Genomic DNA, 22,460 nt, shown 5'->3' with positions numbered 1-22,460 from the left:
ACAAGGTCTGAAAATTCGTGACATGGAAATTGCAACAAAATTGTTTTCTTTTCTTTGATGACATGCTCTTCTTATTGTGCTGATGACGGCTGAGAAAGTAAACTCTCTATCACCAACCCAGTGAAAATGGGCTGCTGCACCAATCAGCTGATGTCTACATATCTAGGAAGCAAGAGCATGTATTAATTGCAGGTTCATGGGCTCTCTTAAGGTGGCCGAGGATCAATGCTCGTGCAGGAATTCTGAGGAACTAAGCATGGTTGATCTCATTACCAACTTCTCCCAGCAGCCAATTCTCCTTTCTCTCTGTAATGCTCCATTGAAAAAGATTATACCCTAAGCAGGTGGAAACATTTTGCAGCAGCAAAACTAGCAAAGCATCAAATAAAGAAGAAACAAAATTGATTTCAAAGGATAAAAGCAGAAGCAAGTAATCTTTATGAAATATCGAAAGGAATCAGGCTAGAAGTGCAAAAGCCTCAAGCTTGCTATGAGGTGTCCTTTAATCTGAGGCGGAAACTGAGTGGAAGAGTGCAGAGAGAAGGACTAGCTTTCTACATGAAGGACTTGCAGCTGTACCAAGAAAAGAAGATATAGCAAGGTACCTTCATGCACTGAACTCCGCCGCCATTGCTCAGGACTTTGAACAAATCAACGTTAGTCTTTCGGGCGTCAGGGAAGGCAGAGGTTGATTTGAGGCAAAGGAAGGGAACAACCATGCTTGATTGGGCCGGAGAGGCAGAGGGAGATTACGTGCAGCATTGCAGCCCATACCCGGCCTTTCTAATCAGAAACCACCATGCCACAATCCAAATTGCGAGGGATGTAGCCCTATACAATCCTACGATTTCTTTTCCCTTTTTTTTTTTTTTGATAAGGGAGGTAAAGGACCATCCGTCCTTTATTTAAAGGAATTGAAGGAGATAATTACCTCTCTCGGCCTTTTGGCTTAGATCAAGTGCAGTATCTGCTCTTAACAATTTATATGAACCTAGCTAGGAGTTAACCACAGTGTTTCACATAAATAATTCTTCCATTTTTCCATGAAAGGATTAAATTTGACTCCCAAAATTGCACGAGCGACATTCACCTCTACAGCCCCTGTTTTTTTTTTTTTTTGGTTCTTTCAAAGATAATCCAAAACTTTTATTTGAAGCCATTCTTCTGATGACTGCAAAAGTCAGACTCCGGTAAGAAGTCAGCCTCGGGTCCGCCAACTTAATAAAATCTAAATCTAAAAATCCTCCACTACAAGATACTGCGAGTGTTTATTCTTTTATTTTTGTGCTTCTCCGTGTTTGTCCTTTGGGGTGGTAGGGGGGAATTGGGTGTGTTCGTGGAATGGCTTTGTGCGCCGCGAGAACCACGGATCACCAGGGTAATATGATAGCTGCTACTGGACCGTATGGAAGCTTTCCAAGTTTGGCAAACGACCTTGCCAAGTCCAGTGCATCAGTCACATAGCCTGCAAGCTTTTTGGCTTACTATAAGCGTGACACTCTCATGTTCTTTTTTTGACGAAGAGGAAGGCAAAGCCAACCAGCTTTTATTTTTTAAAAAAAAGAGTTTATAGAAATTTTTTATAAAAAATTTACTGAAAATATATATTTATAAAATAATAATTTTTTTTTAAAAAAATAATAATCTGTAAGTAGACTTATTAAACTATTCAACTTGCTGAATAATCTCATAAGTGATTTGAAGGATCTCTATATCTTCAACGTACAACTATATAAACTCTGCATCCTGATGTGAGTCAGCTTTTTCTAAAAAAAATAGATCAATGCCTCTCAACGTATGGCACCAATGCTACGAAGTTATTCCAAAGTTTGAGATGAGGGATAAGCAGCTTCTTGAACATAAATGCTTTCAGCTTCTCTGACACTCTAATGTTGCCTACAACAAATTTCAATTTGGACCGATTCAGTTGGTTTCTTTTACATTTTGTTCTCACTTTCGTCTCTGCTATCTAAAACCTATGAGAAGGGGCTCAAATTATGGACATTTTGGTTGGCGAGCAACATTGCAGGCTACGTCCTGCCCCTTTTTAATGCTAAACTTCATTGAATTGGTATTTTCTTTGTAGAGGGGAGCGAAAAAAAATTAAAAAAAAGGAAGTGGCACATTGTAATAGCTCGTCCTCATGGATTGTAATATGCTTGGGGACTATCAGTAGAAGTTAGAGAAACCGCATTGCTGTTGATAAAAGAGACGAGTTATTTGGAAGCAGCTTATGTTCAGCTTAATGTTTTATTTGAATCGGTCTAGCTAGATTAGCAAACAGGTTGATTGATATCTCTAACATGACGTGCCCCATGAGGAGAGAAAGCAGCTGCCGATCTTTTTAACTTTGATAGAAAAAAAGTCCAATATATTATGGGATATTTAGTGCTTTGAGACCACTAGCCTAGCCTAAACTATTTTAATGGCATGGTCACAGTTACATATTCGTTTGCAGGTAAATCCTGGCCCTTTTTGCATTCCAATCTAAATGTTTTCATTTCCATGCCACCAAATATGTTTACTGTTCCCATCTAGGTGTTTTCAATGCCCATCCTTCTATGTCAATGCCCACGAGCAACTTATTCGAAGAAGTAATTAGAGGATTTGTGAGCAAGTTCATGATTTTTTTTTTAGGAGATTAGGAAGATGATTTTGCTTACAATTCTCTTGGCATTTCTCTTTTATCAGCTAAGGGGATGTCTGGTTGCGAAATAAATTTTAGAAGGTTATACTGGTGAAGGGATAAATTGAAGAGATGAACCTATTCTGCAAAATAGGGTCTTTTTTTCCTGGGTCCATAGGCCCAGAAAATTAATGTTGGGAATAAGGGACATTTAATGTGGAATGAACTTTATGTGTCTTATATTTTAATGCAAACAAAAAGAAAAAAAGATCTTACTAATTTCTAGAGTATTGCTATATTTCCTTAAGAAGTAACTCACGGTTGTAAAGTTGGTCTTTGCTGTAAGACAATAGGGCTTTAAATGTTAATTTAGCATGCAAATGGCAAATTTATATTGTTTTTTTAATGAAGAGGAAGACAAAGCCATCCGACCTTTATTAGAAAATGAGAGTTTACAGAAACTATTTATAAAAAATTTGTAAGGAATAAAACTATAAAAAAGCAATAATTTTTTTTTTACAAAAAATAGTGATATATAAGTAAACCTGTTAAATTATTCAACAAACCGGACAATCTCATAGATGATTTGAAGGATCTCTGAATCTTCAACGTACAACTATATAAGCTCTGTATTTTGATGTGAGTTAGATTTTTTCTAAAAAGATAAACCGACATTTCCCCATATATGACCCAATATTTTAAGGCTATTCCAAAGTTTAAGATGAGAATCTAGTAGCTTCTCATATGCTTCCAACTGAAGCAGATTGGTAAAATTTTCTGCAAAACATAATAGATAAAATTTATTTTTTTAAAAAAAAATAATTAATAATAGCTTGTAGAAAGTGCAGTTTTCTGTTATCTAAATCGCCATATTTCTCATTTCCCTGGCATAAATATATATTTATTTTGCTAAATATATCCTATATATTTATTCTAATAAATTGTTGATGAAGAGAAAACTTACAAAACAAGTTCATGCATTCAACTTATTCTAAACAACTATGATTAGTGAAATCAAAATTATCGATCATTCCAAGAACTTTCTTTCTAATTAGTTGTGTGCATGGAATGACCTGAGATCCAGTTAATAAAGTTGTGGCGTCTCACAAGTGGCCCTCCGCCCGACAATAGATCCCCTGTTGAAGACAGCCTGGAAACACCAATAGTTCCCAACAACCAGATCCAGCTATATCCTAGTAGATTACCCTTAAATTCCTCACCAGCCCGTTGCATCCATGTAAATTAATAAAACAAAAGGTAGTTTAATTAATTGTCTAGGAAATGATGATGTTGTATGACTAAAATAATTCTGCGAAAAGTAACGTCACTGCTCGCTCCGTTTCCAAATGAAAACATGTGGGACCAAAATGGTCTTTAGGTTTTTTTTTTTTTTTTTGGTAGAAGAAGCAGTAGCCTGATTTTGGGGGTAAAGAGACATACACAAAGCTAGTGGAAAGCTCATGCCCAGAGTCATAAAAGTTATGATGGAGAGATCTAAAGACCGCACGTATGGTAGAATAAGATGCAACGAAACAATTTTGGATGCAATTTTGTTCAAATCCAAAAATCCAAAAACCCAAATATATGTTAGATGTATACCCTAAAAGCCAATATGGCTGATACATTATTAATTCTGCGACATAGTTTTGTACTTCACTTTATTATTATTGAATAATAAATGGGCATCTTTTTCATTCATATTGTTTATGTATCTATGAATCGTCCAAGAAATTAATAAGATGATGCATATTCTCAAGAGTCGAGAATTTGAGCCATGTGTCATTGGTGATTAGTTTCTAAATGCTCCTGATCGATGGATCATCACGAGGACGACGATCGATCCGATGAGATCAGTGCACAGATCGCTTTTCTTGTGATGGACGAGACTCGAGTTCACAATGTAGGGACACTAAAGTGATAGTGCAGGTGCTTGTTAGAGAACAAGGGTACTGAGCATGACCAAACAAGAAGTCACTTGGATGTCTATCCACTCGTCAGTGACTTGTTTGATGTTGCAGTAGTGTGACTGGTCCTTTGACCTGCGGTACTTCGGTTGCTCACAGTAAGGTTACTGTAGTTTGATTGCACGTATACATGGTCTCTAGTCATATGGGTCCTTGTGGTGTAGATTGGCTACAGTAGGTTTACTGTAGGAGTAGGGTATGTACCTATATGGAATCTATTGACCTTGGTAGATAAGGAGTGATCCTATGTGATTTATAAGACTGAGTTCGTAAGACCTCGGCCGGGGCAGTACGTACAATGGAGAAAGAGTTTTCTATTCTCGAACTTAAGTCGAATAAATCTTGATATATGACAGACGATGGGGTTTGACGTATTATCCATGACCTCCGTCCTATAAAGATCCACGATAGAAGGACTGTATCATATAATAACTGCACCTAGAGGTTCATCATTCTATTCTGCTGGGTAGCCACTGCATCCTGCTAGGTGTCACTGGTGGATGGTGAGACTCACAGGGACTATCTTGATGGTCTATGATCCCTGGTGAGTTGAGTTGGAATTGTTCCAACCTATTGAAAGGAGTTTTCAATGATATTGTGATAGAGATCGCAATATATCTCACTTCAGATAGAATAGAACCTATGAGGTCACACACATTAGAGGTATTGACTGATCTGAAGGTTGAATTGCGATTAGGAATCACAAATAATCAATTTGATTGATAATTGGTTAACCCACTAAGAGTTAGTGAATTGAAGAAGGAATACTTGCAATTGGATTGTAATTTAATTTAATTAATTGGATTTAATTAATTGGACTTGATCATATTAAATACATGTCCTACTTGGAGTAGGATTTCTAGAGTCCTAATTGGATTAGGATTTCAAATTAAATTAGAGTCCTACTTGGAGTAGGATTTCTAGAGTTCTAATGGATTAGGACTGAAATTTAATAAGTCCTAATTAGATTAGGATTTCTTAAATCCTAATTAATTTTAATCTAATAAATTAAGATGACTCCTAATTGGATTAGGATTGAAGAGTTCAATTGAGTCATGGTTCTATTAAATTCTAATCAGATTAGGATTTGAAAGGAAAATGAAAATGGGTGCACCTAATCCTCTTTGGAAGAGGATTGGACCCCCTAACATTGGCCCCCCCCCCCCCCCCCCCCCCCCACCCACTTAATTTGATTAAGTGGGGCGTGACAAAAAAAAGATAAGAAGGAGGGGCGTACACCCCTCCTTGGCTTTTACGTGAAGAAGAAAGGAGGGGCGTACGTCCCTCCTCTCTTTTCAACAAATGGATAAAGGTGAGCTCCTAAAATTTAGGAGCTCATCCCAATCCGCAAAGGCATAAAAGAGGAGGGCGTGCGACCCCTCCTCTCATCCTTTTTTCGCTTGGAAATACGGCAGCAAAAGCCCTCTCCTCTGATGGAAACCAATACTGGAGACTGGACAAGGCTTTCCTTGGAGTTGTGAACAGAGAGGCCCAAGTTGCCGGTCCGCTAAAAAGCAACGGCTAGTTAGAGCGAGAAGCTCCAGCGCAGTGCGAGAAAGCTAACGGCTAGCCGGCGGCGTCTCATCGGCGCTTGGCTAGGCTCCTGCCTTCCGGTGTGGCATCCACGGCGGGCGGGCGGGGCGGTGTGAAACACAGGAACTTGGGTTTTCCTTCTCTGCGAGTACCCTCGGCTTCCGGTGGTCTTCGGGCGGCTGGGGGAAACCCTATGGACCGCAAAGGGAAGGCGCCGACGGGGAAGACGACAGAGCCGACGGGGAAGACGACAGAGGGAGCGGCTAGAGGACCAGGTAAGTCCAACTCTTTTGGGCGCGGTGGGAACTCCGGCGCTTGGTCACGGCCGGGGCCGTGGGTTACTCAATGGCCCACGACCGAGGAGGTGGAGCGGTTGAGCCGCCGCTTCCCGGACGTCCTCCGGCTACCGGAGGAGCCGATAGCGGCGGCCCGGCTGAAATGGGAGGGGTGTGCTCTGCTGGCGCGCAGCTTCGGCCGCCGCGTCCCGGCGGAGTGGGTGGCCAAAGATGTGGCCGCCCGGGCAAAATTGAAGGACGTGGTGGCCGTCCCGCTCGCGGACGACCACCTCGCCCTCCGGTTCCGGTCGACGGAGGACCGCGACCGTGCCCTGAGCGAGGGCCCGTGGGTGGTGGCGGGGCAGCTCCTCGCCATGAGCCCTTGGGTCCCGGATTTCGAGCCGGACGCCGACACGGTGAAGACGGCATTGGTATGGCTTCGACTGCCCCGCCTTCCGCCGGAGTATTGGTCGACTTCGACCATCCTCCACATTGCGGCAAGGGCGGGCCGGCCGATTGCGGTGGACGAAATCACCGAGCAACAGGGGGCAATGGGCTTTGCCCGGGTAAAGGTGGCTATCGACACTACGGCGCCCCTGTTGCCGGGGGTTTTGATCCAGGAAATCAAGAAGGTGCGCTGGCAGCCCTTTGTTTTCGAAAACGTGCCGGCGATCTGTCCCCGGTGTGGGCGCATGGGTCATGTGGATGCCGCCGCCTGTCGTTTTCCGGCGAAGGGCCGAGCCGCGGACGGCTCGTTCTCGGGGGCGGTGGACGCGGGGGGCGGGACAGATCAGTCGCCTCCGGCCACTGAGGAGGAGGACCAAGGGCCAGTCTATGGGCCTTGGATGGTGGCGACACTGCGGAGAGCTCCACGGGAGAATCCTCTGCCGCGACCGGGGGAGACGATTGGGCCCGATAAGGGGTCTGGGTCGTCATCGACCCGGGTGCCACCCACGGCGGCCTGCCCGACCTCGCCGGCGTCACCGGCGGACACCGACGGTTGGCAGAAGCCAACGAAGGTCGCGCGCCGCCGGTCGCCGCTGGCCGGGGGTGGGGACAGGCCGGCTCTGGACCTCCTAACAGGCCCCGTCCGGGTTGACTTGGGCGGCGACCCGGAATTCGACTCGGTCGAACCGGTGGACCTGGGGCCGAGCTGGCGGCTCGACCAGATCGTCTCGGTCGACCCGGTCCTCCCACGGGCTGATCCTGGGTCCAGTGGGACGGACGTGGTACGGGCCCAAGCCCAAAAACGGCCCAGGCCCCCAGCGGGCCGCGGCCCACATGGGGGCCCAGGTCTGCCTAACCAAGCCCCTGGGCAGGCCCAACGCGCACGGGCCCAGCGGGCTGGGCGCCGTGGCCGTGGGCCGGCCCGCCATCGGCGCGCCCTGCGCCATCGGCGCGCCGTCCCCTGACGACGTGCCAGGCGCCGGTGGCGCGCCGATGGCTGCTGGCGCGCCCCGCACGGGGTCCGCGCTCGTTGTCACGGGCGCGCCCAATGCTGAGGGCGCGCCTGTCACGGGGGTCCTTCCCAGTGAGCAGGGCGCGAGCCCTTTGGAGCTGCAGGGCCCGCGGGCCCAATCCGCTATGGGGCCGCTGGCCCTGATGGCTCCGGCCTCTGGGGCTGGCCCGGAGGCCCGGGCAACCCAGGGTCTGGCGGGTGGGGGCCCTCTGGACTGTGCCCAGTCAGCCTTGGGTCCAGGGGACCCGTGTGTCCCGGTTTCCTTAGCCCAGGACGAGCTGACCCTGGCTGGGGGACCTGTGGCACCAGCGGGGCCCTTCCAGTTTAGCCCACAGGCCGACGGCCAGGACCACCCCATGGTGGGTGCGCCGAGTGAGCCGCGACTGTGGGGTGAGGTCGTGGGCCCTGGGGGGGCCCGGATGGAGTCTTTCGCTTCGGCACACCGGCTGCGGGGGCGCGGGAGGACGCTGACCCAGGCAGGTGCGTGGTGGGGGACCACCCCACCCCACATGCGGTGGGGAGCATGGCTGAGGCACCGCCACTAGGAGGGGGCACGGACCATTCCACTGCCGTGCAGCGTGTCAGGGCAGCAGTCATGGGGGTCATATCCGTAGCTAGTGGCGAGGAGGGGCGAGACTGCCGGGGCGCCGAGCCTGAGGGTGGTTCCGTGACTCTGGGAGAGGATGGGTCTGAGGCCGACTATGTGGACTGTGACCCATGATGATACTTGCTTGGAACTGTAGGGGGGCGGCCAAGCCGTCCTTCATGTCTACTTTCAAACGACTAGTCCAGGTCCATAGTTCGGAGATCTGTTTCCTATGCGAGACCCGATTATCTGGCGACGGGCTCAGCCGTTTGAGACGACGCATGGAGAGGGATTGGGAGACCTATGCAGTCGACTCCCAGGGGCTGTCGGGAGGCATCTTGGTTCTGTGGAGGCGGGGTGTGGGGACAGTTGATGTCTTCCACAACTGCTCCCAACAAGTAATCATGATAGTATCACGACCCGACGCTGCTCCATGGGTACTGTGTGGTGTGTATGCTAGCACGGACCATCGGGCTAGGAGAGTCCTCTGGCAGGAGATCACCAACCTGACCGCCCAGGGCATCCCGGCGGTAGCAATTGGTGATTTCAATTGTATCCAGAGCGCGAATGAGAAGCGGGGGGGGCTGCTTTCACGGATCGAGTGGACAGGAGAGAGTTTCGAGACTTTGTGTCGCGGAACGGCCTAGTAGACTTGGGTTTCTCGGGACCACAGTTTACCTGGTGCAATAATCAGTTGGGCAGTGCTAGGGTTTGGGAGCGATTAGATAGGGCTCTTGCGACCCCTGATTGGATCCTCCGTTTTCCCACAGGCCGAGTTAGTCACTTGCCACGGATTGCCTCGGACCACTGCCCACTGCTACTGTCCACCTTATCAGGCCCCACGCACCGCAGCCCCTTCCGCTTTGAGAAGGTCTGGCTGTCGTACCCCCAGTCTTGGGATATTGTTCGCGCTGCGTGGCGGGCCCCGGTGCATGGCGATGCCATGCAACGGGTCTCACGCAAACTTGAGCTGACCAAACGGCGCCTCCGCCGATGGAACCGTGATGTTGTGGGCGATATCTTTCGGCGACTGGAGGGGGTTGAGACCTCGATCGCTGAGCTGCAGAGGAAGGAAGACCTAGGAGGCGTGCTTCCGGAGGACGATATGGCCGATCTCCGGGGACTTCTTGCGACTCACCACTCGCTACTACGGCAGCATGAGATTTTTTGGCGACAAAAATCTCGGGTGCAGTGGGTAAGCGAGGGTGATCGTAACACCAGGTTCTTTCATCGGTCGACGGTTATCCGGAGACTGAGGAGCATGATCCACTCACTGCGAGATGGATCCGGACATCGCGTGGAGGGCGAGCCTGCCATCCGGCAGGTCTTACTCGATTTTTTCCGTTCTAGATGGACGGAGGATGAGGAGGCCAGTGATGGGGACCTCCCTCTGACGGTGGATGCAGGTATTTGTGATGCTGAGAGTGTATCTCTGACCTGGCAGGTGTCGGCACAGGAGGTACAGGAGGCAGTCTGGGCCCTGGCAGTGGACAAGGCCCCGGGACCTGACGGGTTTCCCCCTTTTTTCTTTCGGCAGTATTGGGGTATTATTCGACTAGCGGTGGTGGAGGCTATCCAGTGTTTCTTTGCCCACGCAGCTATGCCTGTGGACTGGAAGGCCACCTTCATCACTCTAATACCTAAACGTCAAAATGCGGCTGAACCTTGTCACTTTAGGCCCATTAGCTTGTGCACAACCCTATACAAGGTTGTGGCAAGAATTATGGTGGGCAGAATGAAACCCCTCCTGCCTGGTATTATTAGCCAGGAGCAGGGGGCTTTTGTGGCCGGCGGGAATATTTCTCATAATGTCATGTTGGCCCAGGAAATGATGTGGGATCTTCGGCGAGCATCGAAGCGGCACAGCCTGATGGCAGTCAAGCTGGATATAGAGCGGGCTTACAACAGGATCAGGTGGAGTTTTCTTCAGCGGGCGCTGGAGGCATACGGCTTCCCGAGGCAGTGGATCGGCTGGGTTATGGGGTGTGTCCGGGAGCCAAGGTTTTCTATCTTGATCAACGGCACACCAACACCTTTCTTCGAGTCCTCCATAGGACTACGGCAGGGATGTCCCTTATCCCCTTATCTGTTTATTATCTGTGCTGATGTGTTATCTCGGTCTCTGCAGAGAGCGTGTGCCAGCCGGGAGCTGGAGGCTTATATCCCAGCCACGGGGGCCCACCCTATCACCCACTTACTCTTTGCTGATGATTGTCTTCTTATGGCCAGGGCACGGACTTCAGAGGCTCGGGTTCTTCGCCGGGTGGTGGCGGCCTACTGCGCGGCGTCCGGACAGAGAGTGAATTTTTCCAAATCTACCATCTCGTTCAGCCCCAGCACAGAGAGCGGAGTCAGACAGGAGATCAGAGGGATCCTACAGATACCGGAGCAGGAGGGGACACTTACCTACTTAGGTGTGCCTACTATTGGCCGGAGGCTACGGGTGGTTGAGTGTTCCGGTTTGGTGCAGCGTGTTCAGAGCAGGCTGGAGGGATGGAGGGCGTCTTCCTTATCCATGATGGGGAGAGTGACACTGGTCAGAGCAGTGCTGGGATCTATACCGGTGTATCTCATGGCCAACACAGTGGTTCCGAAGACGGTCCTGTTAAGGATCGAACGCCTTCTTCGGAACTTCCTGTGGGGGTCATACGGTGGAGGTCACGGAGTGCACCTGGTAGCTTGGGAGCAGGTTTGCCGCCCCACTAGTGAGGGTGGTCTGGGAGTGCAGTCCCTCATTGAGAGGCGCGAGGCGTTCATTGCTCGGCATGCGGCTCGGTTCATATTAGAGCCACACGGCTTCTAGAGTCAGGTGATGGCAGCCAGATATGGCCGAGGGGCTTTGGGGGTGGCACAGAGGGGTCGCCGAGTATCCTTCATGTGGCGTGAGATCGGGAGGTACCTACCGTCAGTATCGGCACACATCAGGTGTTTGATTGGCGACGGCCGGAGTATTGATGTGACCGGCGACTCATGGGTGGACTCCTTGCCTCTGAGCAGTTGGCCGACTATGTTTGACACAGAGGCAGCTGAGGGGCTACGGGTGTGCGACCTCCTAGCACCAGGAGGTGCAGAGTGGGATGAGGCCAGACTCAGGCTATTGTTCGGGGTACACCTATCTGCGAGGATTCGATCCCTCCCGTTACCAGGATGCGGGGGGCCAGATGTCAGGGTGTGGGGCACTTCGAGCCGGGCCAGTGTCAGGCTGAGAGACCTTACGCGCGCCATTCAGCCAGAGTACGAGCCGGGGCTGGATTGCACGTGGATTTGGAGATCCGGACTTCACCCGAGGGTAGCTCTCTTTCTATGGAAGGTGTTCTGGGACCGCCTCCCTACGAGAGCAGAGTTGAGCAGGCGTGGTTGGGGGGTCCCAGCTGAGTGCGGGACGTGTGGAGCTGAGGAGTCAGTGGACCACGTTATCTTCCAGTGTACATGGGCGAGGTCGACATGGCAGTGGGCAGGAATCCCGCAGGAGGCCTGGAGTGAGCGGCTACAGTTTCTCCGGGTGATACGGCAGTGGTTAGCCAGTTTACGGACCCGTGAGGAGGGCATTAGAGCTACTTGCACAGCACTTCAGATCTGGCTGGCAAGGAATGCCCGCACTCTCGGTGAGCGCAGGGTGTCACCGAGGTTCGTGGTAGAGTTTGCTCGAGCACAGGCCTCGGAGATCAGACCCGCCCCTCACTCAGACAGACCTTTGACAGCTCGGGACACCTGGGGTTCCCCCCTGCTTTGGCAGCTCCTCAGTTGGTGTTTTTCACCTGGGAGCCCCCACCCCCGAGCTTCCTCAAGGTCAACTTCGATGGATCGGTTTTGGATGGCGGCGCGAGTGGCGGTGTAGGCTTTGTCATACGGGGCCCGCACTCCAGGTTAGTGGCCGCCGGTGGCTGTCAGTTGTTCGATATATCAGTTCCTGGAGCAGAGCTGCGAGCAGCCTGGGCAGGCCTTCAACATGCGCGGGTAGTATTGCGAGCCAGCTCGATTATTTTGGAGGGTGACTCGGCCACTGTCGTCCGGTGGATACAGAGGTGATTGAGGGGTGAGGGCACAGACCATCCCTTGATTCGTGATATTGTGATGATGTGTGAGGAGGGGGCCTTTCTGGCCAAACATGTATTCAGGGAGGCCAATGGGGCAGCCGATTGGGTGGCTGCCCATGCGGCCCACCACTCGGGGTATGCCCTGTGGTCGGGGGAGGCGGAGCTGCCATTGGCACTCCGCGAGATTTTGTATTTTGATCTTATTGGGTGTATTCATACCCGTACTGTATGAAGCACCCGTTTTCGGCAAAAAAAAAAAAAAAAAAAGCCCTCTCCTCTTCTTCCTTTGAGCCGCATCAAAGAAAAGAAAAAAAAAAGGAGGCGTGTGCTTCATCCTTTCTTCCTTCTTCCACCACAAAAATAAAAAGGCTGCAAGAGGTTGCTTCCTTTTTATTCTTTCATCTCCTCTTCTTCTTCCCTAAAAGAGAGCAATTAAAGGTTTGGTTGCTGCAAGAAGAAAGAATTTCAGCCATTAAGATTATCTCTGCAAGGGAGTTAGCACCTCGGGAAGATTCAAAGGCTTCGATCGGTCTTCTGCTTCGTGTGGATACCCGTAGAGGCCGGACGCGTGTGCGGCTTCAGGCGAACCTTCATCAAATACCACGATCATCAGTTTGTAGTGATCATCTACCCGCACAAAGTGAAGATCTGATCTTCCTAATGATGTAAAAAGTTTTTAATCCTAATCTATCTACGAACGATGGTTTTAAATTCTGTTCATGCGATGAACGAGATCTCGCGCATGCCTTTCGCTGCATTTTGATTTTTTGCGGCATGCGAGGGTTCCCAACAATATATACACAAATACAAGAACATAAAATGAGTTGGTTATGTAATGTTAATCCCTCCATATTTGTATTATATGCTTTCTCATGTAGGTGCCACTAATCTCTCGCTCATCGATATTTTATTTTAAAAATTCTAGTTGATACTTAGATTTCAATTATATATTTTAAAATTCAATCATTTACTCCCAATATTATGGTCTTTTCTTGTCGCAATCTTTCGTTGTATACATAGGACTATTATGATAGGGCCTTTATATTTTAAAAACTGTTAACCTGGACTAGTTTGCCTACTAAAATTATGAGCTAAATAAAATCTTAAAAAATTGAATTCGGTTATTAATCAAATTTTGCAATAAATTTGGGTCTTGCTCCTTTTGATAGATCTCGACCCAAATCCAAAGATTTTGCTTACTGATTTTACTTATGGATATAGCATGAATCCGACTAGAATTTAGCCCTACCTAGCCGACGACCATCCAAGGCTTCAAGCTCCAGGCCTCGAGCATATCTTGCTCATTTTGAATGCGAAAGTCAAAGCGGCCTCCGGATTCTCCAATAGTTAGAAAGTCGTGGTCTAATTTCGATTCTAAATTCAGCTCCCTTGCAGCAAAAAACTTTTGAAGTCCAAGATCCCAAGAACTTGCCGATGAAGCATAACTTCCATGGCTACTGAACACGAGGGAGCTCTGCTTCGTCGGAGACGAAACCCCTTCGAAGATGGCCGATGTCGGCTGGAGAGATCGCCTGAGTCCGCCAGTGGCTTTGAGACCCACTCCATGCCATCGCAGCAACATCCGCACAACCAACTGGTCACCCGCCGGTGAAGTAGAGCCTTGTCTCTGCACGCTTAGACTTGCTGCTAGCCGCCAGCCATTAGCTAAGCCTCCTTGATGCGGGATTTGCACCCCGTCACCAGCATAGCCCCCCACCGATCCGAGCAACGAAAGCGATTGTGTCCCTCCCGAGGTATTGTCCGCTTTGGAGATGCCCTGCTGGTGCGGAGCTCGCGCAGGGGGCGCACCTGTCTGTGGGTGTGAAGCTCGCACAGGGGTCACCCGCCAACGCCCCTCACGGTTTTGTCCCACAAAAGGGCCCTCGAGAGGAAAGGCTTAAGCCTCCTCATTATAAGGCACAGACCTTTTCGCTACTCGGTCGATGTGGGACTAAATTCGGGAACCCCCCACAATACTCCCCATCATACACCCTTTCTCTTGCTGTTCCTACGTCCACAAAGGAGCTTTTATTCAAAGTGTTGTTAGCCTTTTGTTTTGTTATTTCGGGAGCAAAGGCCAACGCTGCTGCTAATTCGAAGGTTTCATTTGTGGCTCATCATTTGAAGGTACATTTTTAGATGGACGAGTCGGAGCTGCCGAGTGTTTTCTGAGATATGTTGCTTTTTAATTTTTTTTGATTGTATTCGTATACATTTTGTATGATATTTCTGTTTTTAGAAAGAAAGAAAAAAAAAGAAGCTCGGCACGCACCATTTCCCTCAAAATGGAGAACCAAGTGAGTTGGCATGGGCCATGGTTTAAAACAACAGATTTATAATATTATAATGATCATTATAATTGTTTCATGTCCTTGCTTGCATGCTAAGTAAATACAGAAGCAAGAAGAAAAATAAAAAAAGAAGAAAGCTATCACAATGCATTATTCAGTATGATAAAAAAATCTGACACGACAAAAACAATGTTTGCTTTTTTATTTATATTTTTAAATAAAGCATTATTTTAAATATTAAATTTTATTGGCTCGATGTTGTTGCCAAGAAAGTGGGGAGAAATTATAAAAATCTTTTTTCTTTTGTTTGCTGATTGTAAAAAAATAAAATAAATTTTTTTTAACAAATATAATATTTAATTTTTTACAATTTTAGGTAAAAAAATTACTTAATTTTAATTACGAAAGAAAAAATAAACTACTGGCTTAAGATAACTTGTTGTGCTTTAACCACATTTTGAACAACTTTTTTTATTTAAATTTAATAGGAAATATTTAATTTTTTTTTTCTTCTATTGATATTATTGAAGTAAGAGGATCTCTAGTATTTGAAACCGGTCTTGAAGCGTGAATTAATACTGTCCTTAAGCAAATTTTGCCCCACTATGTTGCTATTGGTGATCCAGCAAATTCGCTCCTAAGTATACAACAAAATCGAAATAGAATCCTAGCCAGCAAAACTAGGATTCCTCAGAACAACGGAATGAAAGATTTTGTAGAAGAAGTTGACTTAATCTGTGAAGGACATTGATTATTTATAACCCTGTACTAAACTCTGAACTAACACAACTTTTGGAACAGTGTCTGTTGAAAACATAACTGCTAGTGCAGCTGTTTTGTGCAAAACGAAAAAGTACCAAGTGTCAATCTTTGATTAATATAATATAGGCTTTCTCTCCACAACTTTCCACTAAAAAGTTACTTTAATATGTGTAGGATATGAATGTTTATAAAGCTATCTAAAAAACTCTACATAAGCAATGTAGGACTAAAACCCCTCTCAACGTTACAAACTACTAAGTGCTCGTTTGGTTCGCGGAAAAAGAAGGGGGGAAAGTGTGGTCAACGGGAAAGTAATGAGATGTCTTTTATTTGGTTGGAGTTTTCAAAGGAAAGAGATGTAAAAGTTGTATTCCTATGAGAATATGGTTCCCATATTTCATGGAAAAGTTTTTCCTATGAGAAACATGGAAAAGTTACTTTCCCATGAGGCAGGAATCACTTCATTTTTATTTTTTTTCCAAAAAGGCCCTTTAGTATTAAAGAAGCATTAAAGACCTAATTTTTATTAAGGGCATAATATGAATTATACATAACTTTTTCAGAAAAGTGAATGGTCAACCAAACATAAGTATTTTGAAAATTTGTCACTTTCCCATGGTTAACCAAACATGCCAAAAGTATTTTTCTAGGCATCCTCTTCTTAGAAATTTGTTTCCCAGAAATCATATTCCTAGGAGGAAAAATGCTTCCCGCGAACCAAACGAGCCCTAAAAGGAAGGAGACTTCCAACAGATATATCTGTATTCTCTTATCTTTCTCTTAGCAACCAAACAAACTTTTAGACAAATAGCGATTAGAACATAACAAAATTATCTTTCTGGTACCGTCTGCTATTTTCTGTTATTAATGCTACTATGATTTATGACCGTCATTATAACAGCCAAAATTAGTGGATTTTAATCCGTAATGGGTTAAGTGACTTTTCGCAGCAGCATTCTTTCCGTTCCTGGATTTTAATTCGCTATAGGCAGGTGGGCCCGACAAGGAGACATAACGGATCACGAAACGCCCCTTCCAGTTGGATTCGCATGACGACGAATCTGAGCAGTTTTTTTTTTTTTTGGTAAACTGAGCTGTCTCTCTTTCGACGGCCAAGCTGCGGTCCGATCTGTACTCCACATGCTTTTTAGTATGGACGGATATCCTAACGGCGATATCAGTTTGTCGCCGATATAATCACTTATAATTATCTTATCAGATGATATGAAGCGATACATCTCGATATTTTAACTGATATGATATTTAAATATCAGTCCGTATTTTCTAATCAGTTTTAAATGTTAATTAAAACATTTGTTAATTCAAAATTGCTATATTAAACTATTCCTTAAAATGGTGACTAATTTTTATTTACTGTATTGCCGGATATTTTGATAACATGATTTTTTGTAATTTCATCAGTTGATATTTTAATATATTAGTGGATTATGTATGAAAAATTCCCTCTTAGAAGGAGTCTAGCACTATAAATGCATGCAAAATACATATGCTTTCATCCTCATTTATATTAATATTATAATACCCTCGACTTATTCCAATAAGTAATGTTAGTATGTGTTTCTGAGGTAAGCACTATTTTTGAAAGGACCAAATCATTCTTTCAATAAAAATATTTTACTCAACATAAAATTCATTATGCATTGTTTTGTATGTTTTATATATTTCTAAGATATTATAATATTTTTTAATTTTATTCCTTGCCCTTTGTTCTATAATACCACAAATTGTTACAATAAGAAAAATTCAATTGATTGTTTTTTTGGAATTCTTATGAGAAACTAGAAAAGCAAAATTTATCTAATAAAAAAAGGAAAAGATCATTTGAGAGGACATACAATAACACTGCTGGAGATGGTTTTCTTTATTCTTGGATGATCTTTTTATATGCTTGACATCCATTTCTCTTCGCTTTTCATTATTTATTGCATCCGGTATTACTGAGGCAATCTTGAAAAGTTACAATACTTTTCTACTTAATGCTCTTCTATTATTAACAGTAGCCGTGGCGAGACAATGCAAGCAAGCAATTGACTTCTTTGTATGTTTGGCATCTAATTCTTACTCTAGCATCATTAATAGAAATAGTGAGATAACCAATGTCACATAGAGTATATAATTGATTTAAGATTAGACCAAATTATATTGGGTTTTCAAAAGGACTATCTCTTTTGTTTTGTACATGCATCTCATGGTAAATTGAGAATATGCTCGAGGAAACTGGCTCTTGAATATGTTTTAACTTTTTTTGCGCTTAATCTGACTAACATTTGACTTTTGTTGGTCTATGTGATATTTTAATTTGAGTGTATGATTTTTTTTTTTGTTGAAATAGATAATTCACACTATTTTAGTATAAATATATCCAACGAAATCGAAAGGTAACATATCCCAGAATGTCTCCAAAGCAAGCAAATAATCCAGGTTATATCATCAGAATGATCAGCTATGAAGGAGGTATCTAATCCACAACTCGATTTGCTTTTCGGTAAATATTAGCGTGATCGTGTATGAATTAGTATTATTTTTTTTATTAGCATGATCTTATTAGAATAATTTTAGGAATTACATAACAATTTATATGAATAAGTATTATTTTTCTTTGTTAGCCTTATCTTATATTAGCCTATATTATTTTTCTTATATAAAGTTTGTACACGAATATTTATAATTTCTGAAATATACCCAATATGTTAAAATAAAGAAATAAATTTTTTTTTTTCATTCTATTTGTACAAATATTTTTATTGCGGTAGATGTGCCTCACAGTAAGTAGTAATTAGTAGAATGCTCCCTCTCAATATGGTAATACAATGCTTATTCATCACCATTCAGGCATGAACGTAAAATCTCCAGCTAGAAATGAAAGATACCGACCAACTATACTAACAGCTATGGAATATATCACAAGATCTGATAAGAAAGGTATAAATACTTCAAAATTTAGGTGCATCATCACTGTCTCTCTCTATACTTTTGCTTGAGAGAGAGAGAGAGAGAGATAGCTCGAGCCGGCCAGACACATCACGCGGAATAGATTATTCCAATAGCCCAACTTTTCCCCAACTGGGATGCCCCTAGATCCTCTCTCTAAATCACGACCGTTCGATCGTAGCACCCCACAAATCGGGACCCACCAGTACAGTTGATCTGACAACACCAGAGCATTAAAATAATCCATCCATCGATACGGTCCACTCCTAAAACCACACCTCGTTTTTTTTTTTTTTTTAAAAAAAAGAGAGCACCTACTCAGCTTCGCACATGCCCTTTTGAACCGGCCGTCCGCGGACAAAAAAAAAAAAAGGAGTGGTCGGCAAGGGACGAGGACGAAGGCCAGAGAAGGACGGCCCCTCGTCCGCACCGCTCTTAGATCCGATCACACCTTTTATTTTTTTTCCTTTTCTTCTCCTTTTATTAGTATTAGATATTTTTAACTCGTGGCCACATGTGGCCCACGTCACGAATGCGTCCATGTCAACTAATTAGCAGGCAAATCTATAATTTATTCTCTTGGATTCGTTTTCTTTTTTCCCTTGCCGCTCCTGGCCCTTCACTTATCCGTTAGAGCGCCTTTTTCTTTCTACTTTGTCCCTCATCCATCCTTCTCTCTTTATAAATTCTCCCACAGACCTTTCTCTTCTTTCCTTCCCCTATCTCTCATCATTTCATTATCTCCTCTCTCTCCACCCATTTTTCACACAGAAGGTAAAAAAATAGTTTGTGTTGCTTTTCTCTTAATTTGCTTCTGTATTGATGTTTGCTCTTGAAGAAATGATTATATGCGTTCGTAAGATTAAATTTTACATTAATTAGATGCCATTATTTTTTGTTTTCTTCTGTTATGGATCTGGGATTAAATCCGGCCAGATCTGGCGTTTGTTTGAGGTGGAGATATTTATAAGAGATTAAAGAAAAGCTTGGTTTTGGGTTTCTTACCGCAGATCTGGAGGAATTATGGAGATGATGAATCGTTGCGGGGGTAAGAAGAGCGGTTTTGCTGCCTGGGAGGATATGAGAGGCGTCGCCGAGCGGAACGAGCCGGTGGTGTGCCCCAAGCCCCGCCGGCTCACCCAGCTTGCCGCCGGCGTTGACCCGCTCCGGCCTCTCCGATGGCACGCCGGGTATTTTCCCTCTCACATATATACGATCTCTCTTTCTGTCTGAAAAAAAAGGTAATTCCTAACAAGATCTCTTCCTACGATTTCTTTGATGCCAGTACTCAGGTGGAGCCGCTTTGCGATTCCAAAGCGGGCATGGAGCTTCTAGATATTTTTCTCACAAAGGTAGAGCAATTTCCTTTTTTCCCCTCCTGAGTCCCGATTTCTAGTTCAAAAATTGTTTTTTTATAAAAACTAGCTTTCTTTTCCCTTGAATAAATCCTTTGATTATATGAAAACACTATGGATCTGAGCATCTTTTCCCAAATATTGAGATCTAGTGATTTCTACTATTAGATCCTCTAGATTCTCAGCCAACTGATCTTTTCCCCTTTTTTTTTTTTTGGGTAACAGGGTGGAGAGGCGAGCCCGGTGGCGTCGCCGCCGCCGTTCTTCTGCGGTTCGCCACCGAGCCGGGCGTCGAACCCGCTGGTCCACGACGCGAGATTCGGCGAGGAGAAGCCCGCCGGCCCGTCGCTTCTCCCGCACGCCGTCATCCCCTCCGGCTCGCCTGCGGCCCCCGCCACGTCAGCTTCCCGAAAGGGCTGCGGGCCCACCAAGTTCGGGCTCAAGCCGGCCGCCATGAGGATCGAGGGTTTTGACTGCCTCGACCGCGATCGCAGGGGCTGCGGCATCACCGCCATCGCCTAAAAATTCGAAAAAAAAAAGTCCCAACTCTTTTATGTTTAAATTAACCGGTAGGAGATGGAGAAGAGAAAGAAAGAGAGATTGACGGCATCCAAATCAACGTTAGGAGCTGAGAAATCCTTGCGATGACTGTATATAAACCACTATCATTAGCTTTTTGTTCTCGATGTTTAATTATGGGAAGGTGTAGATACGGGAATAAGCGGGGAGGAGGTTGGTCAAGCTTTGTTTTCTCCTCCCTCTTCGTTTTTATCTTCCTTTTTTTCCTTCTAGGCTAGTTTTTGGTATTTTCCATTTGATTGTTACTTATTGTCCTGTTGGAGATGAGCGAGTTCTCTCCAATCCATCCTTTGATATCGAGTCTGTTGTGATTCTATTCTATTATGGGTCTAAATTGAGGCCAAGAATTTGTAAAAAGAATGGTAGGATGTGGACTCAAGAGCTTGAGTCATGGGATGTGTATATATAGATTTATTTATGCTTTGATAATATTCTTCAGACTTCGGCCTTTTCAATTAGCTTGTTTCTGTAATTCTTATTTATGGATTTGGTATACGTTTGCAATGGTGGATGTGCTCGAAACTCTGGAGCTTGGAGTCAGTTTTTGCCATAAGTTTTTGTGGTTGAGAAATTTCACCGAGATCAAGATTCTGAAAGTATAATAATGTTTAGGGGCTGTGAAGTGCTTCTCATTCCTCAACAGGAAACGACAATATAATGTGTGTGTTGTTGCGAAATAATTTTTTCTAATGAATGCTGGCACATTGCATGTGCAAGACATGGGAGATTGAGTGAGCTTCACAAATTAAACCCAATCACATTGTGTGGAGATGGAGCAGATCTTGCTTTAAGTCTTAGATAGGATATTGGCATGATAGATCTAGCATGGGAGATCTTTAATAATTGCTGTGTCTTTTAAGTTATTTTGCAAGTGGGAGATCTTTGCTTGGATCAGGTCTGAGTTTTGCTTAATCCTTAATCCCTCGGGTATAAGATTTAGATCCGGATCTAGCCATCCGATCCATCGGTTTGTCGGTTGAGGTCGAATTAGATTAGGCCTTCATTAACGTTAGGTCCAAGTTTTGTTCACAAAACCCATACAATTAACTAATTTCTGGTGGGCTCCAACTTGGTGCAATCGATTTCCATTCTCACACCAGAATTAAGACCAGGACTCAGTCTCAACATGGAATAAGGGTTTTCTTCCCCAGAGAACAATGAAATGCTTTTGATTTTATTTATAGTGCTTTTACGAAGATTGACGTGTTACCTACTTAAGTTGTCTTTTTCTTTTTGACAACTTCCTTTCATCTTCCTTAGATTTTTTTAGCGGGTTCTCAAGTAGATAAAAGGGGCTGAGTCTGAATTCTTGTTTCCCCCCTCTTTTATAAATTTATAGTGGTCAGGCCATTCTCGCCCCTCCCAACTCCTATACATAGTTTCAATTCCACTGTAACTCAATTTCTTCTATATGTTTCAATTCATGGGCCTTGAAATTGGATTTATCTTATGAAATGGCCCCGTAAATTGTTTTATTTTCTGAGTGCAATGAAAATTTATTGCAAGATGACATATGGTCCTATTGGAATAAATTTAAACATCACCTGTCGTAGATTAAAATAGGTGAAATATGAGCATAATGCTAATGTTATGGTCACAGCGTTATGGTTGCATTCCTAGTTAGTGATGAACAAAATATACAATCCTGGAAGATTGCAAGAAAAACGATTTCAAGAGTAGTTAATCTATTTTCTCTGGCAGGGGAAATCCTGTCTTTCTTATAGCTTTTTCGCAGCACCTTTGCTTCATCCCATTCATGGCAGCTCCATTTTCTTGCACCAAATGCACAATTACTACTAGATGTTCAAATCTAGCGTAGTAAATCATGAAACCAAATGCTTTAACATGAAAGCAATGCCGAAGCTACTTGGTTGCGGCCACGGGGTGCATGCAGTGTAGGCAATAATCTCTCTACTATGGAGCTGTTAGAAGCATTAGAACCGAATAGCTTAATATTTATGATATGTGACACAAATTAAAGCTTGCAAGATAGACTGCACCCAATAATGGGCTACGCTGTGGCCCATGAATTGGAAATGGG

At 44.9% G+C, this 22,460-nt stretch overlaps 1 protein-coding gene and 1 pseudogene across 2 annotated transcripts; both read left to right on the top strand.

The window, feature by feature from the left end:
- Positions 1 to 927: 927 nt before the first annotated feature.
- On the top strand, positions 928 to 1,068 carry LOC113463172 (U2 spliceosomal RNA; annotated as a pseudogene).
- Positions 1,069 to 19,089: 18,021 nt separating this feature from the next.
- On the top strand, positions 19,090 to 20,874 carry LOC103713954 (uncharacterized). Of its 2 annotated transcripts, XM_008801017.6 has the most exons (4): positions 19,090 to 19,259; positions 19,496 to 19,675; positions 19,771 to 19,837; positions 20,066 to 20,874. In XM_008801017.6, the coding sequence occupies exons 2-4, from the start codon at positions 19,509 to 19,511 to the stop codon at positions 20,360 to 20,362; spliced, it is 531 nt and encodes a 176-aa protein (XP_008799239.3). In that variant the 5' UTR covers positions 19,090 to 19,259; positions 19,496 to 19,508; the 3' UTR covers positions 20,363 to 20,874. The 2 variants fall into 2 exon arrangements, with proteins under 2 accessions (XP_008799239.3, XP_089780171.1); XM_089924045.1 differs by lacking the exon at positions 19,090 to 19,259 and having other exon boundaries at positions 19,368 to 19,675.
- The last annotated feature ends 1,586 nt before the right edge of the window (positions 20,875 to 22,460 follow it).

The sequence above is a fragment of the Phoenix dactylifera genome, chromosome 1 (assembly GCF_051530095.1).
Source record: "Phoenix dactylifera cultivar Ajwa chromosome 1, Ajwa_hap1_PhDact_Kaust_v1.1, whole genome shotgun sequence".
NCBI classification, from domain to species: domain Eukaryota; kingdom Viridiplantae; phylum Streptophyta; class Magnoliopsida; order Arecales; family Arecaceae; genus Phoenix; species Phoenix dactylifera.
Note: the sequence above shows the minus strand (reverse complement) of the source record. Positions and strands in the feature narration are given on the sequence as shown.

Coding starts and splice junctions, on each gene's coding strand:
- LOC103713954 (XM_008801017.6), top strand. CDS start 19,509: ATGGAGATGATGAATCGTTGCGGGGGTAAGAAGAGCGGTTTTGCTGCC. Junction 19,676..19,770: donor CCTCTCCGATGGCACGCCGG/GTATTTTCCCTC, acceptor CTTTGATGCCAG/TACTCAGGTGGAGCCGCTTT. Junction 19,838..20,065: donor TAGATATTTTTCTCACAAAG/GTAGAGCAATTT, acceptor TTTGGGTAACAG/GGTGGAGAGGCGAGCCCGGT.